The sequence below is a fragment of the Belonocnema kinseyi genome, chromosome 3 (assembly GCF_010883055.1).
Source record: "Belonocnema kinseyi isolate 2016_QV_RU_SX_M_011 chromosome 3, B_treatae_v1, whole genome shotgun sequence".
Taxonomy (NCBI): domain Eukaryota; kingdom Metazoa; phylum Arthropoda; class Insecta; order Hymenoptera; family Cynipidae; genus Belonocnema; species Belonocnema kinseyi.
The window spans coordinates 64,936,757-64,959,273 of NC_046659.1; the positions used below are offsets into that span (position 1 = coordinate 64,936,757).

Here is a 22,517-nt window from a genome sequence, read left to right on the forward strand (position 1 = left end):
TTATAAAAACACGTAAACTCAGAAGATGTGGACTGTGACTGCACCATATATCTAGTCGGGAGTGGTGCTGACTGAAAACAGATCATTTGGAGCGATTCGCGCTCCATTTGTTGGTCATTCTAAGGACTTATTGAACTACCCTCGTACTTTTCTACTGTAAAAGATGAATTTTTAATCCAAAAGGACGAATTTTCAACAAAAACAATTAAATTTTCGACCAGGCAAAATGTCTTCTTAAAAAAATGAATTTTTACGATATAAAGCTGAATTTTCAAACAAATGGCTAAATTTTCAAAGAAAAAAGATTAAATATCAACCAAAAAAGTTGAATTTTTAACCAAATATTTGAATTTTTAGAAGAGAGTTGAGTTTTCCACAAAAAAGGATGAATTTTCAATCCAAAGGACGAATTCCCTTGCACAAATAGACAAAAATTCAACAAAACAGTTTATTTTAAGACAATCAATATGACTTTTTAACAAAATAGATCAATTTTAAACAAAATAGTTGAATTTTTAACCAAATTGTTGAAATGCTTATCGTATTCAACAAAACTCGAATTTTCAACAAAATAGTTGAATTTTCAACGAAATACTTACATTTTCTACATATAAATAAATGCAAATTTTCAACCAGAGTTTAATTTTCAAAAAAAAAATTTAACTTAAACCAAGAAGAGTAAAACTCTCCATTAGGCAGTTGAAGTTTAAACCAAAATTAATTTTTAACCAAAAATTGAATTTACAACCGATGAGATGAAGTTTAAAGAAAAAGAGATGATTTTTCGACCAAAAATAAATAAGTTACATTTTCAGCTAAAAAGTAAATGAAAAAATAATTATTTTTTGTCAAAGATGATTTATTAACAACAAAATTAATTTTTAACAAGTTTGTGCAACTTCCAACTATATAGTTACTACAATAATGAAGAAAATTAAGTTTGTACCAAAAAATATAAGTTTTAAACAAAATACATGAAATTCCAATCAAAAGAATTAATTTTTAATAATGTTGTTAAACTTTCAACTAAGTAGTTGGATTTTAAAGTAAAAAAAAAACGGATTTTCAACAAAAGAGTTGAATTTTCATACCAAACAGATTTATCAATCAAAAATTTGAAAAAACTTTAAGCGAACTGCTAAATTTTGAAACCAAGAAGGCAAATTGAGAGGCCGAATTCTATAACCACCTATACATTTTTCTCGCTGAACAGTGTAAGCAAGTTTCGAGTTTGAATTTTAAAAGCGCATATTTTTACATGTAATTTAACTGTGCATATTTTTTCTCTAGACAAAAATGTTTGTAGCGTTCGCCGTTTTCAAATTAAACATAAGACTCCTGACTTTTTAAAGACTTTTTTCAAAATTTCTACCATTTACTTGAACAATATCGTTCCCTGATCTCCAGGTTTTCTCATGCTTGTTACAAAATCCCAATTTCAAAATTCTTTGACAATTCCCTGACCGATTTTCCATTTTCTCTGAACAATATAAATTTTTCTTTCAGGTTTAAAAACCTTACACTCAGGATATCAATAAAATTGATTCAAATAAATGTGTATTTCTAAATTTTTCTCTAACACTTTTAGTAAAAACAGTAAACAAAGTGTTGTATAGGAAGTGTCTACACGTACAAAAAAATGTGGCTTGTTGTAATGAAAAAATTGGATAATTTGTATCGAAATTTCGGTACCCACAGCCACGGCCTTTTATAAACTTCAACTTTAGTGTATCGAAAATTCCCCGACTATTTCTGGTTTTCCCTGCAAAAAGGACAACTCCAAGATATAGGCTTAACAAATTTGGGTTAAAACGGATAATAGGGACGGCACCTTAAATAAATATTTATAAAACAATTGTTAAAATATACCTTGTCCTTAGCTACAGCCCATAAACTCGCCGTGTGGACGGAACACCTATCTAATTGTTGACTGTTGTCAATATTCGACATTGACAACTGACAAGCATGAAGAACCTCCAAAGCACAAAGGAAAGCCCAACATTCGACGGATCCTTCCGGTCTCTGAACTTCCAATATTTGCAGCTCGCCAAGTGTGTTGTGTATAAAAGACAAACATCTTTGGGCAATCTATTGTTAAACAATAGAAATTAAATTATGTGCCTTTCACATATGGATGAAAATCGAAAAATTGACAATATTTTTTTTAATTAAAGGATTTTATTGAGCGTATTTTATTTAGCAATATGCTGTGTGCTGATTACTCGTACTTTTCTCCGTATCGAAATAAAATCGACTAATTTAGGAGTGAGCGCACAAAACGAGATATATCCTACGTTTCATTTATCAATATTTAAGGATACATTGAAGCTTGAAATCCGCTGATAAAAATGAAATTCTAAATAAGATTATTTAATTTATAATTATATAAGTTTACAATTTCTTGTTTACACATAAAATCATAAGATAATTGTATACATGATTACTATCTTTTCAATTTCAAATATAAAATTTCTATGTTTTGTAAAATTATATATTACAAGAGAAATATATCAAAGTATTAACGGTTATGAATTTAAAAAAGTTTTCACCTGCATAACAAGTTTTATCTATTAAAGTAATGAATCTGTAATCGGACATTTATTTTTTTTGTAACAATTCATTTTATGTGATGGACATATCACGTTTTGTTTCCATACTCCTTAAATATCAGTAAAATCATCCCGTAATCATCTTTTTTAAAATGTAAGCCATTATATTTATAGTAATATTTCATGTTTATAATAATTTTTGCAATACGAAAATTATTTCTAAATATACGAAATAAACCTAAAAATATGAAACTAATTGCTGTTTAATTAAAACTAATTTATATAATTGACTTCCAATGTGAAGATTTGATGAAAAAGAGTACTATTATAATATGCAAAACATTGTGTTTATTTACCCAAAATAAATATTATACGAAAACTAATAGCGTGAACAAAAAATTGTGTTCTGGTAATTATTTTTGAAATTAATTTTATTACAAAAAAAATAGTGAAATTAAATTTTTTATATTATAAGTCTCGAGAAGCAGATCTAATTGCTATTTAAATTAAAAAATATTTTGAATGGTTTGTATCAAAAGATCGTTACTAAATACATAGAATTTTAACTATAAAAGGGAACGTATTTGTCATCTCGCAAATCATTAACCTTACATTTACTTTAATTAATATAAAAAGAAAGGTTTTATATTGATCTGAAATATGTTTTCTCTATTCAATTAAAAAATGAATAGTTCCAACTTTTTGATTTTCACCCTATAAAACGATTTAAAAAATGCACTCACTTCTCCCATGATATCTCCAGAACAAAATCACATATAATAATTTTTGAAAAAACTTTGAAAGGATCATCAAATCCACGTCAAATATGAATATAGAGACTGAATTAGTGAGTAAGAAAGACATATATAATTTCTATTTTTATCCCCATTTTCATTATTCAACTTCGACTTCAGAAAAAATCTAGAAAAGTGATGGTAAAAATTGGAATATTAAACAAAACGAGACCTATAATCTCCTCTTTAAAATAATATCAACTTAAAAAATATTAAGTGGTTCTCAAATTATCATAAAAAATATAGAACCAAAGAGGAGATATAAAGCTTCATTTGGCGTGGATTTTAATTAACTTTCAAACGCTATTTAAGAAATTATTCGATCTGTTTTGTTCCGGAGATGTCCGGCGCGAATGTAAGTGCATGTTTTTAAACGCTAGTTTTTTAGGTTTCATACTCCTGGACGGTAGTGTATGAAAATTCTTTTAAAAATTCTCACCTCCCAGGGCATGTTGAGCAAAATCAACATCGCCGCTTGTCTGCTAAATAAATAGCTCCGAAGGTCTAGCAAAGTAGCTTTACATTCAGCCAATAATCGTCTCAGTTGATGATCCACGGTATTCTTAAAATTCACACCTGACCAGTTGTTTAAAGGAGTTTGAAACGAGCTTAGCCAAGCCGCCGTATCTAAAATATAATTATTTCGTAAACAAAAGATGCGAAATTATATATATATATATTTTTTTTTGTTGGGTCAGTTATAAAAACAATTGTAATTAAAATTTACCTCCTACGTTTGAGTTGAGAACAAACTGTGTAAAAAGAGCGTCCAGTTCATCATATTGGACCAAAGTCTCGTCATATAAACCTAACACTTCTAATACAAATGCAAGTTCTTCCTGGAAATAAACCATGCAAATTAAATTAAATTTTGTTATCATGCAGAGGCCAGGTTTCGAAGTGATCTATGGAACTCAAAAAAGCCTTTTTAAATCAGTCAAAAAATAGTTTTTATATATATAAAAAAAAAACTAAAAAAGTTTATACAAAAAAAAACGAACATATTTTAAAGAAAAATTTATTTAATATTTTTCGGTATATAATTAACTATTTGCACTTAAAGCTTTCATTCAAAACATGTGTTCAATATAGGATCGTTGATAATATAGAAATATTGAACTATGTATTAAATACTATCTTCAAAAAAGTAATTTTTTTCTTAACTTAATGTGCTCGAAGCTGTGACGAATGTAGGTATTAGGGTTAAAAACCATCAACTTTTAATGAATTAGGATGCACCTTGCTATTTTTTTTATAAATGATGAAAAAAAGATTAATGCATTTATCTTGCTTTCCTCTATAAATTGAGATGATTTAAAAACCACAATTATCTCAATATATGACAAGAGAAATAATAGATTTCATAGATTTGACGAAAAATACTTTATTTTATATATTTTCCATATTATTATTATACGTGAAGATTATTATTGTCTGCAAATCATATAAAATTATAAATACAACCGAAACTAATTAAGAGACCTATATTTAAAAGTACTTATCTCAATTAATTTCAGGGATATACTCTATTCAAACTTTAACAGGCTAATAAACCAATTTCAAAATTTAAAAATGAATTCTTTAATTCGTTCATTTTTTTAACCCTCAAAAAGTATAATTAATTTGGTAGGAATAAAGAAAACATTTTGTTGGGTATTTGAAGTTATATACTGGGAAAAATGCACATAAACAAAATTCGATAAATCTGGGAAATCATAAATGCAAAGACAAAACATTTTAGAAAAACTGTTCAGATTTATTATATCCCAGATGATAAAATTCTTTTATCATTCCTATACATTTTAAAATAGTCTTTTTTTAAATAGGGGTCCTTTAAACAGAAGTTATCGCTTAGAAAACGTTAATTAAACTAGCTATGAATTCACTTTCGAGTGTTTCCACTTTGTATTTTTATATTTATGGTGTTCATTTGATGAGTACTTTTTTTGAATTATATAAATGACCATGAATTCCGTACTCTTCAATAAAATGTATTTTTTCGGCAGGTATAGACACTTACTTCAATAAAACGTATTAATATTATATATAAATCGATTAGCCTAGAGCCAAGGAATATTTGAAATTTTTATTTCAACTATAAATATAAAAGAAAAAAGTTTTACCATAAAAAAAAACATTTTTTATATATTATGAAATGTAATAAAGGTGATAAATACTTTTAAAAGTTCATCAGTCAGTTTTGATATATTAGTGGTGAAAATAAGCCCAACAAAATTTCATCAATTTATCTGCAAACGTTTTAAACGAATTAAATGTTTTTGGAAATTATTGTCGTTACAAAACTTCCTCTATTAAGAAACATTTTTTATGAATTTCCATCATTTTGTTTTTTCGACCAGCCCTAATGTATTTATTACAATCGTCCAAAAATGCATTGTTAATGTTTTTCCAATTTTCATTCATATCGCCCCCAAATTTATTCGAATCCAGAACAAAATAAATGAGTTTAAAAAAATAATATTTATAGATTTCACAAACCCATGAAGTTTAATATGTATTTCCCATAAGAAAAAAGACTTTTTTTTGTACATATGATTCAGAATTTTGTCTGAAAATTTTAACTTATAGTCCACTTTTCACTCAGTCTGAGGTAATAATTAATTCGATTTAGCAAAAATGATTGTTTAAATAAATAATTATTCTTTATAACTATCACCTCCTATATTAATGCGAGATAGTTGAAGTTTTTTCCGAAAGTGTTGACTTTTCCAACGATTTTAACTTCGTGTAGTAATAATTATTGCCAATTAAGAAACGTGAATGTTTACACAATTAATTATTGTGTATAAAGATCTTCTCTTATATAAATGCTAGAAGATCGCGGTTTTTTCTGAAAATTTGTATCTTTGCTTTGAATCTTTAGTTCTTTATTCACAATGTATCCTCTAAGGGCTTACACGACTTCCATTTCTTACATTCATAATAAACATTAAGGAGAACCATTTTTTAGACATTCTATGTTAATTTGGGTATTTATTTGTCTGATATATAACATATATTTCAGACAATAATCTTAAAATTGTCTATATTAAACATATTAAATGTAAATTTTCCTTGAAATTAATATTTATTAATTTATAATATTAATATTTATTATATCTTCCTAACTAAAAGGTCAAAGAGATGCTGAAATTTCAGAAAAACCCGCAATTTTCTGAAGAATAACTCTACAAGAAGATAGTTATAAACAAAGATAAATTGCTTAAAAAATTAGGTTTGTTAACTTGGATTAATTATTATCGCAGTTAGTAATAAGTGGACAAAAATTTTTAACTTTCATAAAAAACCGAAACTATCTACCATTACTATAAAAATATTGTTATAATTTATTTAAACAATTAGGTTCCTTGAATTGAATTAATTATTACCTCACTATAAGTGAAAAGTGGACAAGAAGTTGAATATTTCAGAAAAAACAGCAACTTTTTAACATTATAAAGACAATGTTAATAAAAAATTATAATAAATTCTTTAGAAAATTATTTTTGTTAACTTGAATTAATTATTACTTGAATCTAATTGAAAAGTGGAAAAAAGTGAACAATTAAAACAAAAACTTTTTAGCATTATTCTAAAACAACATTGTTATAAAAAATAATACATTATTTAAACAATTATTTCTATTTAACTTCATTATTGTCCCGCTCTAACTGAAAAATTGAAAACAAGTTGAGAATTTCGGAAAAAGTTCTATAAACAATGATAAATTGTTGAACAAATTTATATAAATATCTAATTATCGGTATAAAGTAGTATTTCATGTATTTCAAACAATTTGTATTGGAAAAACCACACAAAAAATCAAAATTAGCGCCAAAAACTAACAAAATCCAATACCTTTCTTTAATTGTTAATTACAAAAAGAAACGAAGTTTGTGAATAAGGTCAATATTTTATATCACTTTAATGAAAAAAGTAGCAAAACAGTTGCCTTACCTAAAAAAATGTCAAAAAAGACAAAAAGTGTGGAACTTTGAAACTTGAAAGAAGTGAATTTTTTTGTATCATTCTCACCTGTAGAAGAAAGTAATGGCAAAAGTTCCAGCCTTGCTGATTTCGTTTTTCCCGATGTTCTTTTATGATTTCTCGGAATCTTAAAAGTGTTTTGTCGTAAGCAGTTAGTGTTAAATGCCGCACTCGAGAGACAAGACCTCGCCATGATTCAGCAGAGCGAGATTCAGACTTGATTGGATTTATGACAGAGAGACACCTGTCTCCATGCTTCGATCCAAAGTCATTTCGAATTTTGTCTAAAACTGTGGTCCTTGGGAGCAATTTATTACTTTTCTTGATATCATACGTTTCTACGAGTACTATCATCCAGTCTTGGATTTGAAAATGTGCTAAGGTTTTTAACCATTTGTCTATATCGTCTTTGACGGAAGATTTATAAAGATCAATATCCTGCAAAAACATCAAGAGTGAAAGGCTAAATACTCGAAAATTCGAAATGGATAGTGTACATTTTTTAACATGAAGGGAATTCTTACGGAACATTCAGTCCAATATATGTGAAATATTGGCTGTTTCACGAGATGCCAATTTTTCTCAGTAGGTAGAACATCTCTAGAAAAGGTGATAAATGAGGGACTGAGTTTAACTTTTTTAATTGGTAACTGGCTATAAGATCTGCGCCATTCAACCGCATCAGCTGATACAGCTTTGACCAAATTGTTCTCCAATGTGGCAAATAATTCCTCATCTCCAGCACCTGTTTCAGCAAACATTTTTATTGTAGTAGCAAACAAACACGCGATTACTGAATATTTCAAATTTTAAATGCTAAGTTGTACTTCACTGAAAAATACTAATTTATTCAAAAATACTTATATTTAATTAATTCAGCACTTTACTTATGCCTTAATGATAAATCATATTTCTCTGAAATCCCATTAAAGCCTTACAAATAATTTCAAATACTTTGAAAATATTAGCATTTTAAAAATTTTTAATTAATTCAAAATTTCCGAAAGCCCGAAATTTCATCTGTTTGAAATAATTTGAAATGTCTCGTAACTTTTTACATTACTTTAAATCCTTTGAACTCCCCGAGGTCTTCAGAAATAACTTAAAGTTTGGTGAAAAGCCTTGAAATATTTTTAAGTACATTAACAATCCTTAAAATGTTTAAGAATACTTTGGGGTATATACAAATCTCTTAAAATCCCTTCGAATATGTTGAAATCACTTAAAATACTTTACGATTCCTAAATATTCTTTGAAATATATTGAAACATTTTGAAAAAATTTTGATATGCCCTAAAATATGTTAAAACCTATAATTAAAACCTTATAATTTCTTTCAAATTATTGCAAGTTCCTTGAAGTATTTGGAAATACTTTGGAAACATTTAAACGTACTGAAACTTTTAAAAACTCAAATATACCTTCTGAAATCTTTTGGAATTATATCAAGTATTCAGATACCTTTGAAATTTTAATATTTGGTGTAAAATCAGAATTTAAACATTAACTCTTCGGTATTAAAAAATTAACAGCAAAGAATAATTTTTTTTATTTAATGAAATTAAGTTTTATTCTTTTAACAAAGTACATAATTTTAAATCTGTATTTACTAGAACAACTAAATATTTCGTCAATATAACGATTTAAAGATCACTAATTAAATTAACAGTTGTAAACAAATTAAAAGTTAGCAGCAGATTTCATATTAAAATTTAAAATGTAATGGATGGAACAATTTCAGGTCATTTAAAAAACAATCAAGTTTTAAACAACAATGAGTTCGAAATTTTCGAGATATTTCGTTGCACCACTTCTTTTAGATATATTTATATTTGTTTTTAGTGTTATATAAATATAATTTTTCTAAAAATCTTGTAAAATTCAAAAAGATTTTTGAAAGCTGCAGACATGCCAAATAAAAATTTCAGCAAAACATTTAATTTTCTACCAAATAGTTGAATTTTCAAACAAAACAGATGAACCAAAAAGATTAATTTTTAAGCAGTTGTATTTTCCACAAAGGACGAATTCTCAACAAAAAATTCCAATCCAAGAATATTTTGATTTTAAATGAAAAACAGTTGAATTCATACAGAAAATTCTACATAATAGTTAATCTTCAACCAAGGAGAAGAATTTTGAACTAAAATCATGAATATTCACGAGAACAAGTGAATTTTTAACAAAATAGTTAAATTTTCAACATTTCTACCAAAAGAGGTGAATTTTTTTCAACCAAAAAAAAAACGAATTTTCAACCAAATTGTTGAATTTGCAACCAAAAAATATTTTCCAGGTCAAATATTATATATAATATTCTTAGGTTTCTCGAGAAAGTTCAAAATGATTTTTAAATATATCAGATATGTTAAAAAAGTATCTACAAAAATTCTAAGAAATTTGATTTCTTTTTACAGCATTTTTCTAAATTTTATAATTTATAATTTAAATGTTATTTTTTTCTGGATTTATTTTTGATAATTTTGAAAATCCTTTGTAATTTTTTATAATCTTTTTCAAATGTTTTCCTTGAATTAATTAAGGAAAAATAAATAATAACTTGAAATATTCTCAGGAATTTTAAGGCAGTTATTTTATTGTTTTCAAACCTTTCAAAATTTTCAGAAAAAACTTCAAAATCTACTGTGAAAAATTTCTGCAAGATTAAAAAAAATATCTTAAAATATATGTTGTAAAAGAAACTATCATACAAAATTTTCCGAGAAATTTCAACAAATTTGTATTCTCTAGAAACCTTTAAAATTTTGTATCGTTAACTACAGTTTATACGTTTCGCAAACTACCTAAGATATTTGAAATTGTTGTCTATAATTTCATTGTTCTCAACTTTTTGAATGTGTAAAGAATTTGCAAAATTATAGTTTGGCTGAACAACGTTGAGATCAGCATAATTTCTTAATATTAAAAAAAAACTTTAATTAAATGGTCTCTTCTATCAATAATGTTCAAACACATTAAGAAATAAATTTTCTCACCCAATAGAATTACTCATTTGGACACTTTTATTTGCTAAATTCATGGGAAAGAACTTCATTTAATATGGTTAAGGTGTTACGAATAGAATCCTTTGATCATTTTTTAAACATTTAGACAAAAAGGAAAAAACAGAATTTTTACCTTTATCATTAGAAAATCATATAATATAGTTTAAATTTTCGCTTTTAGAAATAAATGTTTAGAATTAAAAAACATAATTTGGAAATTGCGATTTAGAAAATTCTACAAAACAAACGGAAAACAGTCACTCAAAGTCATATTCACGCAGCATGCAACCAATCAGGTAGTTAACAACAATGGGTGCGAAATTTTCGATAATTTCGTTCCACCTATTTTTTAGATAGGATAATTTTATCTTTTCAAATTTCCATAGTGCACCTTAGAATATAATAAATTGAAAATTAATAAAAAATTGGGACTTTGAATCGCTTGCCATTCAATTTTCGTCAATTTCATTCAATTAAAATTATTTGAATTCCATGTCAAGAAACTAAAATCGCATTTAATCTGTCTAAGAAAAAATTCAAAGTTATGCACGCAAAAATTCATCCAGTGTTAAACATTTTTTTTAATGACATGAAAAGAACAAATGAATATATTTATTATTTATTGGCTAACAATAAACAATCGTTGACCATTCCCAAAGCATGGCCCGTGTTAAAGTTGAAGGAGTGTCAATGACAGTATTGATTAAATAAAAAAACAAGAAATATGTTGATTGAAAGCATCTTGGGGGCGTCAATAACAACGTCAATGACGAGCCAAAGAATGTAGGCAGGTTAAGTGAAAACAACTTTCTGGAGGGCAAACTTACATGTAATAATTGATTTGTTGTCCATGGAGGCGCTTGTTTGGACTTTATCACTAGTAGGTGGTGTCCCATTGCAATTCATTTCCGACTTCTGTCAAATATTCCAAGAGCTTACTACTTCATTACAAATCTACGTCACTTCTGCCACTTTGAAGGAAAATTGTTATGATCCAAATCTGAAGTAGGCCATCAGATATGTGCGTTTTAATTGTAAAGGAAACTTCTTTCGTTTGGTGTAAATGTCAAGCCGAAAGTTTTTATTTCTAAGAGTAAATAAATAAATAGAGTCAATCTTTGGAATCTAACGTGATTTCTCTTCAGAGCTCCATCTTGGAGACACTTTTTGAGGTTGGATTTTCATTCGGAGTGAAGTTGACTCTTCCGTGTTGGCACATCTCGATTTTCTTTTCGATTTTGTGATTTCTGCAATGTTCACGTTAATCTTAATTCAAATTTGGTCACATGTTTTTGTCGAATTTTCTTAAATATAAAAAAGTTTTTTGATGAAAAGCATAACTTATTATAAAGTTCTAATGGTTTTGTCTTCATGAATAATTTACATTTATTATATGAATTAAATTTGGTGTGAAAGCTTTTTAAACATATTTTTTCGGCTCTCTGTGGTGGTCAGACTGATAAGACTGACACCTCGTCTAAATTCTAAAAAAAGCTGCAAAATAAAATCATAACCTCTAAATTGTCTCGTCGTCTGAGATAACAATAGCAAAAGATCGCTAAGATTAAACGATTTTATATATTCTTTGTGATTCTATGTGTCAAGATTAGATTTTATTTGTTCAATTCACTTCCAGGGTCAATATATCGTAGATTTGATCAAGAATGTAGGAATCGGTACTTCTATTTAATCATTCAGGCGTAGTGATAATGTAAGCTTTTTTCATGCAAAAGGCAACAATATTTGTTGTTTTTACTTTTGTGTATTTTTTCGAATTGGAATAAAAACAAATTAAATCACAATGGTGGACAAAGTGAAAAATAGAATTCCCGGTGATGTACCGCCGCCGTTCAAGCGAATTCCTGGTGATATACCTCCGCGGCCAAAAAAAGAAAAACAAGGTTACCTCGAGAATTTAGGAAAGCTACGAAAAATCGATTTAGGTGAACTTTTAGAAAGGCAAAACAAATTACTCGCAAACAAGTACGTAATTATTTTCTTAGATTTAACTGGCCTCTATCAAAGAGGGATGCTACAAACCCTTGAGAAGTCATGGAATTTTGAAAAAGTGCAACTAGAATTTATTTAGTCGAACCTATTTCAACAAAGTCTTTTTTCAATTTACGTTTTGATTTTTGTATTGAGACAAATAATATTATAATTCCAGACTTATAAAAAAAATTATAATAAGAATGAGAATTGTGTATATTTCAATAATTGCAGGATTTCTACAAGTCTAAGAATTTAAAACTGGTTAGGGAAAATCAGGAAATGTTAAGGAAAACCTGACAGAAAATTTTCGATAAACTAAATTTAAAGTATATTTCATTATTTTTTTCTCAACGATCTTGAAAATTCATGTCCTTCGGTAGAAATTTAATCTTCTTGGTTAAAAGTTAAACTGATTCATTAAAAAATAATGTTGTTTAGGATTCAATTATTTTGTTAAAAATTCGTTTTTTTGTTGCTGTTGAATTCAACTGTTTTAGTTTACAATTAATATTTTTATTAAAATATCAACTACCACATTTTTCGTTTAGTCTTAGAATATTAATCTTAGATAGAATATTAATCTTCTTAGTCATTAATTAATATTTCGGTTAAAAATTTATTTCTGTGTTTGAAAATCTATATATCAGTTTGAAAATTCCTTTAAAAATGCACGTATTTTGTTAAAAATTAATTTTCTTGATTGAAAATGAGTTCTTTTGCAGGAAATTAGTTGTTCAAATTGAAAATTTAGGTTCCACTTTTTCGTTAAAAAAGTATTTTTTGGCAGAAATTTAATCGCCTTTATTCAAAATTCATATGTTTAGTTTAAAATTTAACTTGGTTATACTTTGAATTTATTGTTTTAAAAAATATTTTAAAAGTAACATTTATTGATAAAACCCACTTTTTTAGCATTTTATAATAGAAAATAAAAATAACCTTCATTCAAATGAAATAAAAGCAAGAAAATTGGCATCATGATTACGAGGAGTTAGGTAATTTGTTATTAAAAATGTAACCATTTTATTTTAAGTAGAAAAATAAACTGTTTTGGGTAATAATTCAAATGCTTTGTTCAAAATTCTTAATTTTGGTAAAAAAAATAATTTCATTAGTTGAAAATTCGTCTTTTTGGTTTAAAGCTTATTTCTTTGGTTCATAATTTAACTGTTTTGTTGAAAATTCTTTTTTTTTAATCAAAAATTTATTTTTCAAGCTGAAAATGTAATTAATCTTTGCTTGTAAATTTACCTTTTTTAGTTGGACATTAATCTATTTGGTTAAAAACTCGTCTTTTTTGGTTCGACATTCCAATTATTTTAGTAGAAAATTCATGGTTTTGGGTTGAAACTTCAACTTTTTGATTAAAAATTTATATTTTTGGGGTTAAGCCTCAACTATTTTGCAGAAAATTCATTTTTCTTGCTGAAAATTCAACATTTTAGGTTAGATTTTTTTTCATATTGACTGACAAATATTTCTTTGTTGAAAATTCTTGTTTGGTTACCAATACCACTAATTTATTGAAAATGCTTATTTTTTAATTTAATTCAAATGTCTTTATTAAAAATATTTTTCGGCGGAAACAACTGTTTAGTTTTTAGTTCATTTTTTGAGTAAAGATTCATATTTTTAGTTAAAAGATTATTTCTTTTGTTGAAAATGTAGCTATTTTATTGAAAGTTCATAGATTTTACGTATATCTTACGTAATAATTTGTGGATGACCCCTTCTATATATGGTTATTTTTATGAACAAAAGAAAAATTTAGAACAGTGAGGGAAAAGGCAGTGAATTTCGAAATGGGGATTTTGTAGCAACCCTGAATCGTAAAAGATACATTTACATTCATTAATAATTGGACGAGAAATCGTCGAATATGACCAGTAGAATTGGCCAAATTTATTTTTAAAAAGTTTCATTTGAAAGATAAGTACTATTAAATGATGGGAAAATGTGGATGTACCACTTTGTTTAAACAACGTAAGACTTATGTCATAATTAAGGGCTCATTTAAGGCTAATTTAATACCCAGAAGCAAATTTTGGGCTCTGTACAATGGTAGAAATTTTGGTTATATCACATTTTTTCTTTCCCAAGGATTGAGGGCGTATTTAAGATTCTTGCATAACCCCCGGGTAAAATTTTCAAAAACAACCCCTATTACAACAAAATTATCCTAAAAATAAATATACACTAATAATAAAAATGAGCACATTAGAATTAAACGCTTATTTTAGGCTCTCTAACACCCGAAAATTAATTTTCAAAAACCAGCCCTTAAAATTTAAAAAGTACCTCTTACCCAAAAGTACCGATGAATTGCATTTTAGGCTCTCCGACGCCTGAAAAATCAATTTTCCAAAACCATCCCTTAAGGGCATGTGATACGTAGAAAATTGTCGATTTTACCGCAGTTTTAGGTTCCCCCGGCTTTTTTCTAGAATAATAAATATTTTGTATTAAAAATTTGGGAAATGATAGCGAACATGCTAACGGACGTTCCCACACACTTTTTTGGGGGTTAATTCAAAAAAGCTATAATTTAGGAAAATGTGATTAATTATCATAGCGCTTGGTTCATAGTATCGATTTTTTCAGTTTTAGATTCCCCCGGCTTTTTTCCTAGGATAAGAAATTATCAAAAATTTTTTGATATTGCTAACAAAGTGTGTGTATATTTCGAGTTTATTTGTGTTACAATTCCCCCAAGCGTTACTTCCAAACTACACAATATTTTTGGCCGGAAACTTTGGACTTACAAATAAACATAATAAATAGTCTCCGGGAACTAACATATTTTTGCAGCCAATCAGAAAAGTTTAGTTCGATTTTAGTAGCATATATAGCTCTTTGGATAAAAAATAAATTATATTTTTGGAAATTAATGTTTTTATTTGAAAATTCAGCTATTTCATTTTTGGTTGAAAATTTATCTGTTGGCTTCTTCAAGGTAAGTGGGTAAAAATTCATGTATTCTGTTGAAAATTCATTTTTGTTGTTGAAAATATTAATTTTTTTAAACTGGCAATTCAACTATTCCATTTATTCCATTCTTGTTTGTTTGTTAATTGAACTATTTGTCGTTTAAAATTCGCCTTTTCTTAATTAAAATGAATGTTTTTTTATGTAAAATTACAAAACTTAAACAATTACTTTTTTTTCAAATAGTGTTTTAACCGTAATAAGGTGTTAATTCTATTATCGTAATTTTGGGCTCACAACTACGCAGCCATTCATATCGAGTATTTTGACAACAGAAATAGACCATAAAAGGAGGGTTCAAACTTAAAAGGCCTTCCATAAATATGGGTCATATATCTCTCAAACTTAAGACAATGTTGTAGAACCGATTGCAGTTTAATATTTAGGAATTTGCAATCGTGTATGTTACATTAAAATATTTAGTACTTATATTACTACGGAAACATAGAATGAAGTTTTTCATTAAAAATAATACTTTATTTTGCATTTTGTTAGCTATTTCCTGGGGTATCTCATATTGTGAGAATAGTTTGACGAGTTTGGAAAAAGCACTTTTTTACATTTTTTGTATTTTCAGCATAAAAAAATTCTTAATAAAATTTTTTATTTGAGCTTCTTATGACAAACTAAATTTCCTTTAAAATTACCTATATTACTTTTAAATTCAGTACATAGAATTCCGACAATTACGCCAAACAGAGTTGGTATCTCATATTTGGGTACTCTTCTCTATATATGCATTTTAGCTACAAACTGTATATTAATTAATACAATCTGTAACTGATAAACATATGTTATAATAGTTACTTAATTTTAGCGTTTTAGAGAAAAATGTAAGGTATTATAATTGACAATATACTATTTTTTGTTTCTAAAGAAATCTCAAAGTTCTTTATAAAATGGATAAATTGGCTTTATCCTCTGCTTGATTTTATACAGAATTTTGAATTGTAATAGCATTCAACATTTTAAAGAGAAAAATGTTTAGCTCTGTCACAATTAAAATAAATAAAACTTATCAGTCATTAAAAAATAGGTGAGCAAAAAACTTTTTCTGGTAATGTAATAAAATTATAAGTCATAATTTATGATTCACTAATATTCGAGTGGTAAGTAAATATGCAGTACATCATTTATATTTATAGTAACTCCTGTAATTGTAACTGCAGTGATAACTCATTTTTAAAATTCTCTAACTTAAGCAATTACCGACGCGGAACGTCTGAAAATGCCGAAAACTGCGAAGTAACTCCGAGGAGTTGACCCACAAACCAAGAGAGCGCTTTTAGTAATCTAATTTTGACGGAGTCTCTTATTCCTTACATGAGCAATCTCCCAACTCATTTCTGGTATCACATGCCCTTAACATTAAAATACCATGACTTATGATGAAATGCTGATAAAGTGCACGAAATATACACTAATCTTAAAAGTGAGTTCATCAGAATTTAAGTCTCTTTTCAAGCTCTCCAGAGTCCTAAAAACAATTTTACAAAACCACCCCTTAACATTGGAAAACTACCCCTTACCCAAAGGTTCTGATAACGTGCCAGAAAAAGTATTTAATCAGTTTGTAATTATTTTCTAGCCATCTAAAATCATCAAATCCTTTTGCAAAAAACCACCCCTAACACTCGAAAACTACCCTGTAAAGAAATGCAACTACAAACAGTATTCTCTTTGCCGAAATTAAGGGCTTATTTAGGATACATTTAATATCCAAAAGGCAAATTTTGGACCCTGCATTTTTTGAAAAAAATGCATGGTTCTGCCTGTATTACGTAAAGCTAGAAGTACTATGCATTTTCCTCAATGCAGAGTCAAAAATTATTCTCTTTGCTTATAGATGAGCCTTAAATGAAGGCAGAAAATGTCGCATTGATTCACGGGATAGTTTTCAAATCTTAGGGGTGGTTTTTGGAAAAGGGTTTGATCTTTTCAGATGGCTTGAAATTGTTACAAAATTGTAAAAGTACTTTGTTTTGCACATTATCATCACTTTTGGGAAAGGGGTAGTTTTCTAATGTTAATGTATGGTTTTAGAACATTGTTTTTGGGAAGCGGATGGTTTTGGAAAATTGATTTTGGGGCCTTGTGGAGCCTAAAATGAGCCTTAATCCTGATTCACTCACTTTTAAGATTAGCGCATATTGATTTTTTACTGTACTTTTTTGTGGTGGGGGTTGTTTTTGACAAATTTCGTCATGGGTTATGCAAAAGCCTTAGCTGAGCCCTTAATTATGGCATAGTTCTTACGTTATTTAGACAAAGTGGTCCTTCCAGCTTTACCCATCTAGTATTAAATAATAAATAAACTGTTTTATATGGACAGGAGACTTGGAGTTTTTGTCAAAAGTAAACATGGAAGTTATAAAAATTGTGATATTTTATTTAACGATGCATATCTATATTTATATTTATTTTGTAGGATTTTTATTTCCAAACTTCCTGATAAAGGAGAGAAGATAAAAGGTTTCAGAGAGAAAATCGTTAAGGAAATTGAGCGTCGTAATGAAGTTGATGAAGCAGCTCGTCTTCTTTCGAGACTCAACATAGCCCAAGATGGTAAATCAGCAATGAATCAACTAGAATGGACAGGCAAATATTCAGAAAAAGACCTTGGAGAGAAGATAGTTGAACTGGACAGCGATGATGATGAAGATCCGCTTAAAATTCTCGCCCAGGTCAGTACATTTCTAAACAACAAATTAACGATACTTAAATTGTATTATAAATTGAATAAATGAAAAATATTCTTTTTAATAAACAGCCGACAGGAAGTGGTGTACACAAAAAGAAAGTGATTATCCTTCCACCTGAGGAGAAGCTTATAAAGCCTGAAGATTTGCAAGACATAGATTCTTTCGATTCCAGCGAACCTCCGGAAATAGAACATGTAAAATATATTGTAAATTTGGTAGAGAACTCAGAAAAAGAGACGCGAAGAGAAAAATATATGCCTTACAAAACGACCAAGTCCAACGTACATGATCCTATGAAAGAAAAGGTGCGAAAAAAAGACAAGCATTGGGAAATAACGGCAGCAACACCGCCTCTTATTGTTCATGGAGCTGTGCAGGTTCTAAGTTTAAACGAATCTCTGAGATTGCAAAAGGAACAAGCTGAAAAATTGCAGGTAAGCTATGATAAACATGTTGTTTTTTAAAATTGAGTTATATTATTTTTTCTTTCTAATTATTGTTTCATTAAATTAAAATCGTTTCCAGCAAATCCAAGCAAAACATGCAACTCAACGCCTCATGGAACAGCTCGGTGCTCACAGTTTGGGAACTTTACCTGCTAATGTAGGAAGTTATCGTTCTACAAGTGAAGCTAAGGATTCTGATTCCTCGGACGCATCTGATGATGAAGAGATTGAAGTGCACGATGAAGAGGAAAGCGATAAAGGCAGATCTGTTGTTTATACAGTACATTAGTCAGAAATCGAATTATTTAATTTTTAATATAATTTATATCGTCCTTGCATGACTTTAAAAATAAATATTTAATTATTATAAACAAAGGTTTTATCATTCTTTAACAAAAAGGAGAAACTCAGTTTTAAAAAGGTTGGCCGCAAATCATTTACAAAGTTCCAGGCCTCAGGGCCATTTGAGAAATTCAAAATAATATCAGTGAACAAATTTTATATCGAGGGTATATATACAACGTACATCTAACATAAAATTGCCGGAAATCCTTTTAAATCCTTTAGAACACATGAAATTTGTCGAGACCCTTTTGAAATTTCTGGAAAACTCATCAATAATTTTAAATCTCTGGAAATTTTCAAAATTACTGAAAATCCTATGAATCCATTAAATATGGTGAGATCCGTTGAACTTTCCTTTATCCCCTAAAGTTTTCTAAAAATACGTTGGAATACCTGGAAATTTTTTAAATATCATAGATATCCTGCTGGATGCCTTTTTCAAATTCTTTAAAACTTTCTGAAATCCCAGGAAACTCGTTGAAAACTCTTGAAAATTTTGAAATCTCCTTAAACTCATTGGAATCTTATAAAATACTATTGACATTAATTATAGCTATTTTATGGAACCTTCATTTCTTTTGAAACCCCTTGAAATTTGGTCAATTGCGTAATAATTTCTTGAAATCTTAGAAAATGTTAAATTCCTCGAAATATTTAAAAATACACTATATTTTTAATACATTAATAAATATTAGTATTGTTTAACCATTAAAATTATATTTTTTTCCTAGACTTTTCTAAAATCGCTTAAGATCTTAGGAATTAATTTGAAATCCTCAGAATCTTTCAAAATACACGATATTTCTTTACATTTTGTACATCCCGTACATCTTAAAGTCTTTAAATAGCTCTTAAAATGTCTGCATCTTATAAGACACGCTAAAAGTCATTAAAATCCCTTGGAATCTCATGAAATCATTTTAAAAACTTTGCAATCTTTTAAAATACACTATGTTCTTTAAAAATCTATAAATCCGTAAAATCTTATATCTAAAGTCTGTACTATCTGTTAAAATGTCTAAATGTTCAACATTCTTTGAAAACCGCTAAAATCATTTAAAATTTCATTTATTTCCTAAAGTTCTCTAAAACCTTAGGAATTGATTTGAAATGTTCAGAATCTTTTAAAATACACTATATTTCTTGAAATTGGTAAAATCCTATACATCATGAAGTCTTTAATATCTTTCAAAAAAAATCCATAAAATCCTATACAATTTTATTTATTCCTCCGAGTTCTCTAAAATCTCTTAAAAATTATAAGAAATAATATATAATCCTCAGAATCTTTGAAAATATACTATATTTCTTGAAATTAAAAAAATCTCGTACATTTTGAAGTATTTAATATCTTTTGAATTCTCTGAGCCCATGTTAAATCCCCTGGAATCTTATGAAATAAATTGAAATTTCTCGGAATCTTTTAAAATACACTATATTCTTTGAAAATCTAGAAATCCCTAAAATATTATATCTTAAGTCTTTACAATCTTTTGAAATATCTAAATGTTCGAAATTCTCTGAAAAACCCTAAAATCCACTCAAATTTTGTTTCCTAAACTTCTCTAAAATCACTTAAAATGTTAGGATATAATTCGAAATCCTCAGAATCTTTTAAAATACACTATATTTCTTTAAATTTTTTAAATCCCTTTCTATACTGAAGTCTTTTTTTGTCTTTTAAAATGTCTACATGTTAAGAGACACCCTAAAAATCATTAAAATTGCATTCCATTTCATTCATTTCCTAAAATTCTCTATAGAAATTACCTAAAATCTCTTAAATTCATTTTAAAATCTTGTAAAATACCATAAATTAAAAAAATCTTACAAATCTAAATCTTTTTAATTCTCTGAATCCTCCGACGTCTACTTGAAATCCCTTTTGAATCTTACATAATTATTTTAAACTTCTCTTAATCTTTTCAAATAAACTATGTTCTTTGAAAATGTAAAAATCTCTAAAATCTTATGAAATTCCTTATATCTTAAGTTTTTAATATCTTTTAAAATGTCTTAAGTGCTCGAAATGCTCTTAAAATCCCTAAAACCAATTAAAATTTCATTTATTCACTAAAGTTCTCTAAAATCTTAGGAATTAATTTTAAATGTTCAAAATCTTTTAAAATACACTATAATTATTTAAATTTAAAAAATCCGATACATTTTGAAGTTTCAGTATCTTTTGAAATGTCTACATTTTATAAGACGCCCCAAAAGACAACAGTTTCTAAGGTTCGTTAGAATTAACCTAAAATCTCTTGATTTAATTTTAAAACTTATATAATAGCATAAACTTGTTTAAATCTTTTAAAACACTATATTAAAAAAAAATTTTAATCCCTAAAATCTTTGAAATTCCTTACTTTTAAAATGTCTAAATGTTCAAAATTCTCTGAAGCCCCCTAAAATTCATTAAAATTTTATTTGTTTCCTAAACTTATCTAAAATCGCTTAAAATCTTAGGAAATAATTTGAAATTCTCAGAATTTTTTAAAATACACTATATTTCTCTAAAAAAAATTTAATCCGGTACATCTTTGTCTTTAATTATCTTTTAAAATGGCTACATCTTATGAGACACCCTAAAAGTTATTAAAATTTCGTTTGTTACCGAAGATTCTCTATAGAAATTAACTAAAATCTCTTGAATTCATTTTAAAATCTTCTAAAATACCATACAATTATTTCAATCTTTTCCAAAATGTTAAAAATCTAAATCACTTTAATTCTCTGAATCCTTTAACGTCCATTTAAAACCCTTGGAATCTTATGAAATCATTAAAAATTTTTGGAATATTTTAAAATACACTATATTCTTTGAAAATTTAGAAATTCCTAAAATCTTTTTAAATTTCTTATATCTTAAATGTTTAATATCTTCTATATTGTCTAAATGTTCGAAATTTTCTGAAAACCACTAAAATCCATTAAAATTTCATTTATACCCTAAAGTTCTAACAAATCGCTTAAAATCTTAGGTCTTTAATACCTTAAATATCTTTTTAAAAACCCTCAAATCCATTAAAATTTCATTAATTCCTTAGAGTTCCCTAAAATCTCTTAAAAATCTTAGAAAATAATTTGGAATCCTCAGAATCTTTTAGAATACACTATATTTCTTTAAATTAGAAAAATCCCATACATTTTGAAGTTTCTGATATCTTTTCAAATTTCTACATTTTATGAGACGCCCGAAAAGCCAACATTTCTTAAGCTTCTATATAATTAACCTAAAATCTCTTGAATTAATTAAAAAACTTGTAAAATAACATTAAATTTTTTAAATCTTTAAAAAAATAAAATATTTAATTCTCTTAGCCCAATTTAAAATCCGTGAAATCTTATGAAATAATTTGAAATTTCTCGGAATCTTTTAAAATACACTATCTTTTTTGAAATTTTTAAAATCCCTAAAACCTTTGAAATTCCTTACACCTTAAGTTTTTCATATCTTTTAAAATGTCTAAATGTTCGAAATTCTCGGAAAACCCACAAAATCCATTAAAATGTTTTTTGTTTTCTAAACTTCTCTAAAATCGCTCAAAATCTTAGGATATAATTTGCAATCCTCAGAATCTTTTAAAATACACTATATTTCTTTAAATTTGTCAAATCCTGTATATATTTAAGTCTAATTATCTTTTAAAATGTCTACATGTTATTAGACATCCTAAAAATCATTAAAATTTCATTTCCTAAAATTCTCTAT

At 27.2% G+C, this 22,517-nt stretch overlaps 2 protein-coding genes across 2 annotated transcripts in view; one reads left to right on the plus strand and one right to left on the minus strand.

The window, feature by feature from the left end:
* Window positions 1–11,497, minus strand: part of LOC117169392 (trafficking protein particle complex subunit 10) — a 25,469-nt gene extending 13,972 nt beyond the window's left edge. The window contains exons 1-6 of the mRNA XM_033355753.1: window positions 11,163–11,497; window positions 7,855–8,075; window positions 7,379–7,768; window positions 4,071–4,182; window positions 3,783–3,970; window positions 1,870–2,088 (exon numbers count right to left, since the gene is read on the minus strand). Of these exons, the coding sequence (XP_033211644.1) occupies window positions 1,870–2,088; window positions 3,783–3,970; window positions 4,071–4,182; window positions 7,379–7,768; window positions 7,855–8,075; window positions 11,163–11,241 (1,209 nt within the window). The 5' untranslated portion in view covers window positions 11,242–11,497. The remainder of the gene's footprint in view (window positions 1–1,869; window positions 2,089–3,782; window positions 3,971–4,070; window positions 4,183–7,378; window positions 7,769–7,854; window positions 8,076–11,162) is intronic.
* Window positions 11,498–11,791: 294 nt separating this feature from the next.
* On the plus strand, window positions 11,792–18,827 carry LOC117170228 (DNA-directed RNA polymerase II subunit GRINL1A). Its single transcript, XM_033356850.1, has 4 exons — window positions 11,792–12,318; window positions 17,741–17,996; window positions 18,083–18,448; window positions 18,540–18,827. Exons 1-4 carry the CDS (start codon window positions 12,137–12,139, stop codon window positions 18,747–18,749), a joined length of 1,014 nt encoding a protein of 337 aa, XP_033212741.1. The 5' UTR covers window positions 11,792–12,136; the 3' UTR covers window positions 18,750–18,827.
* The last annotated feature ends 3,690 nt before the right edge of the window (window positions 18,828–22,517 follow it).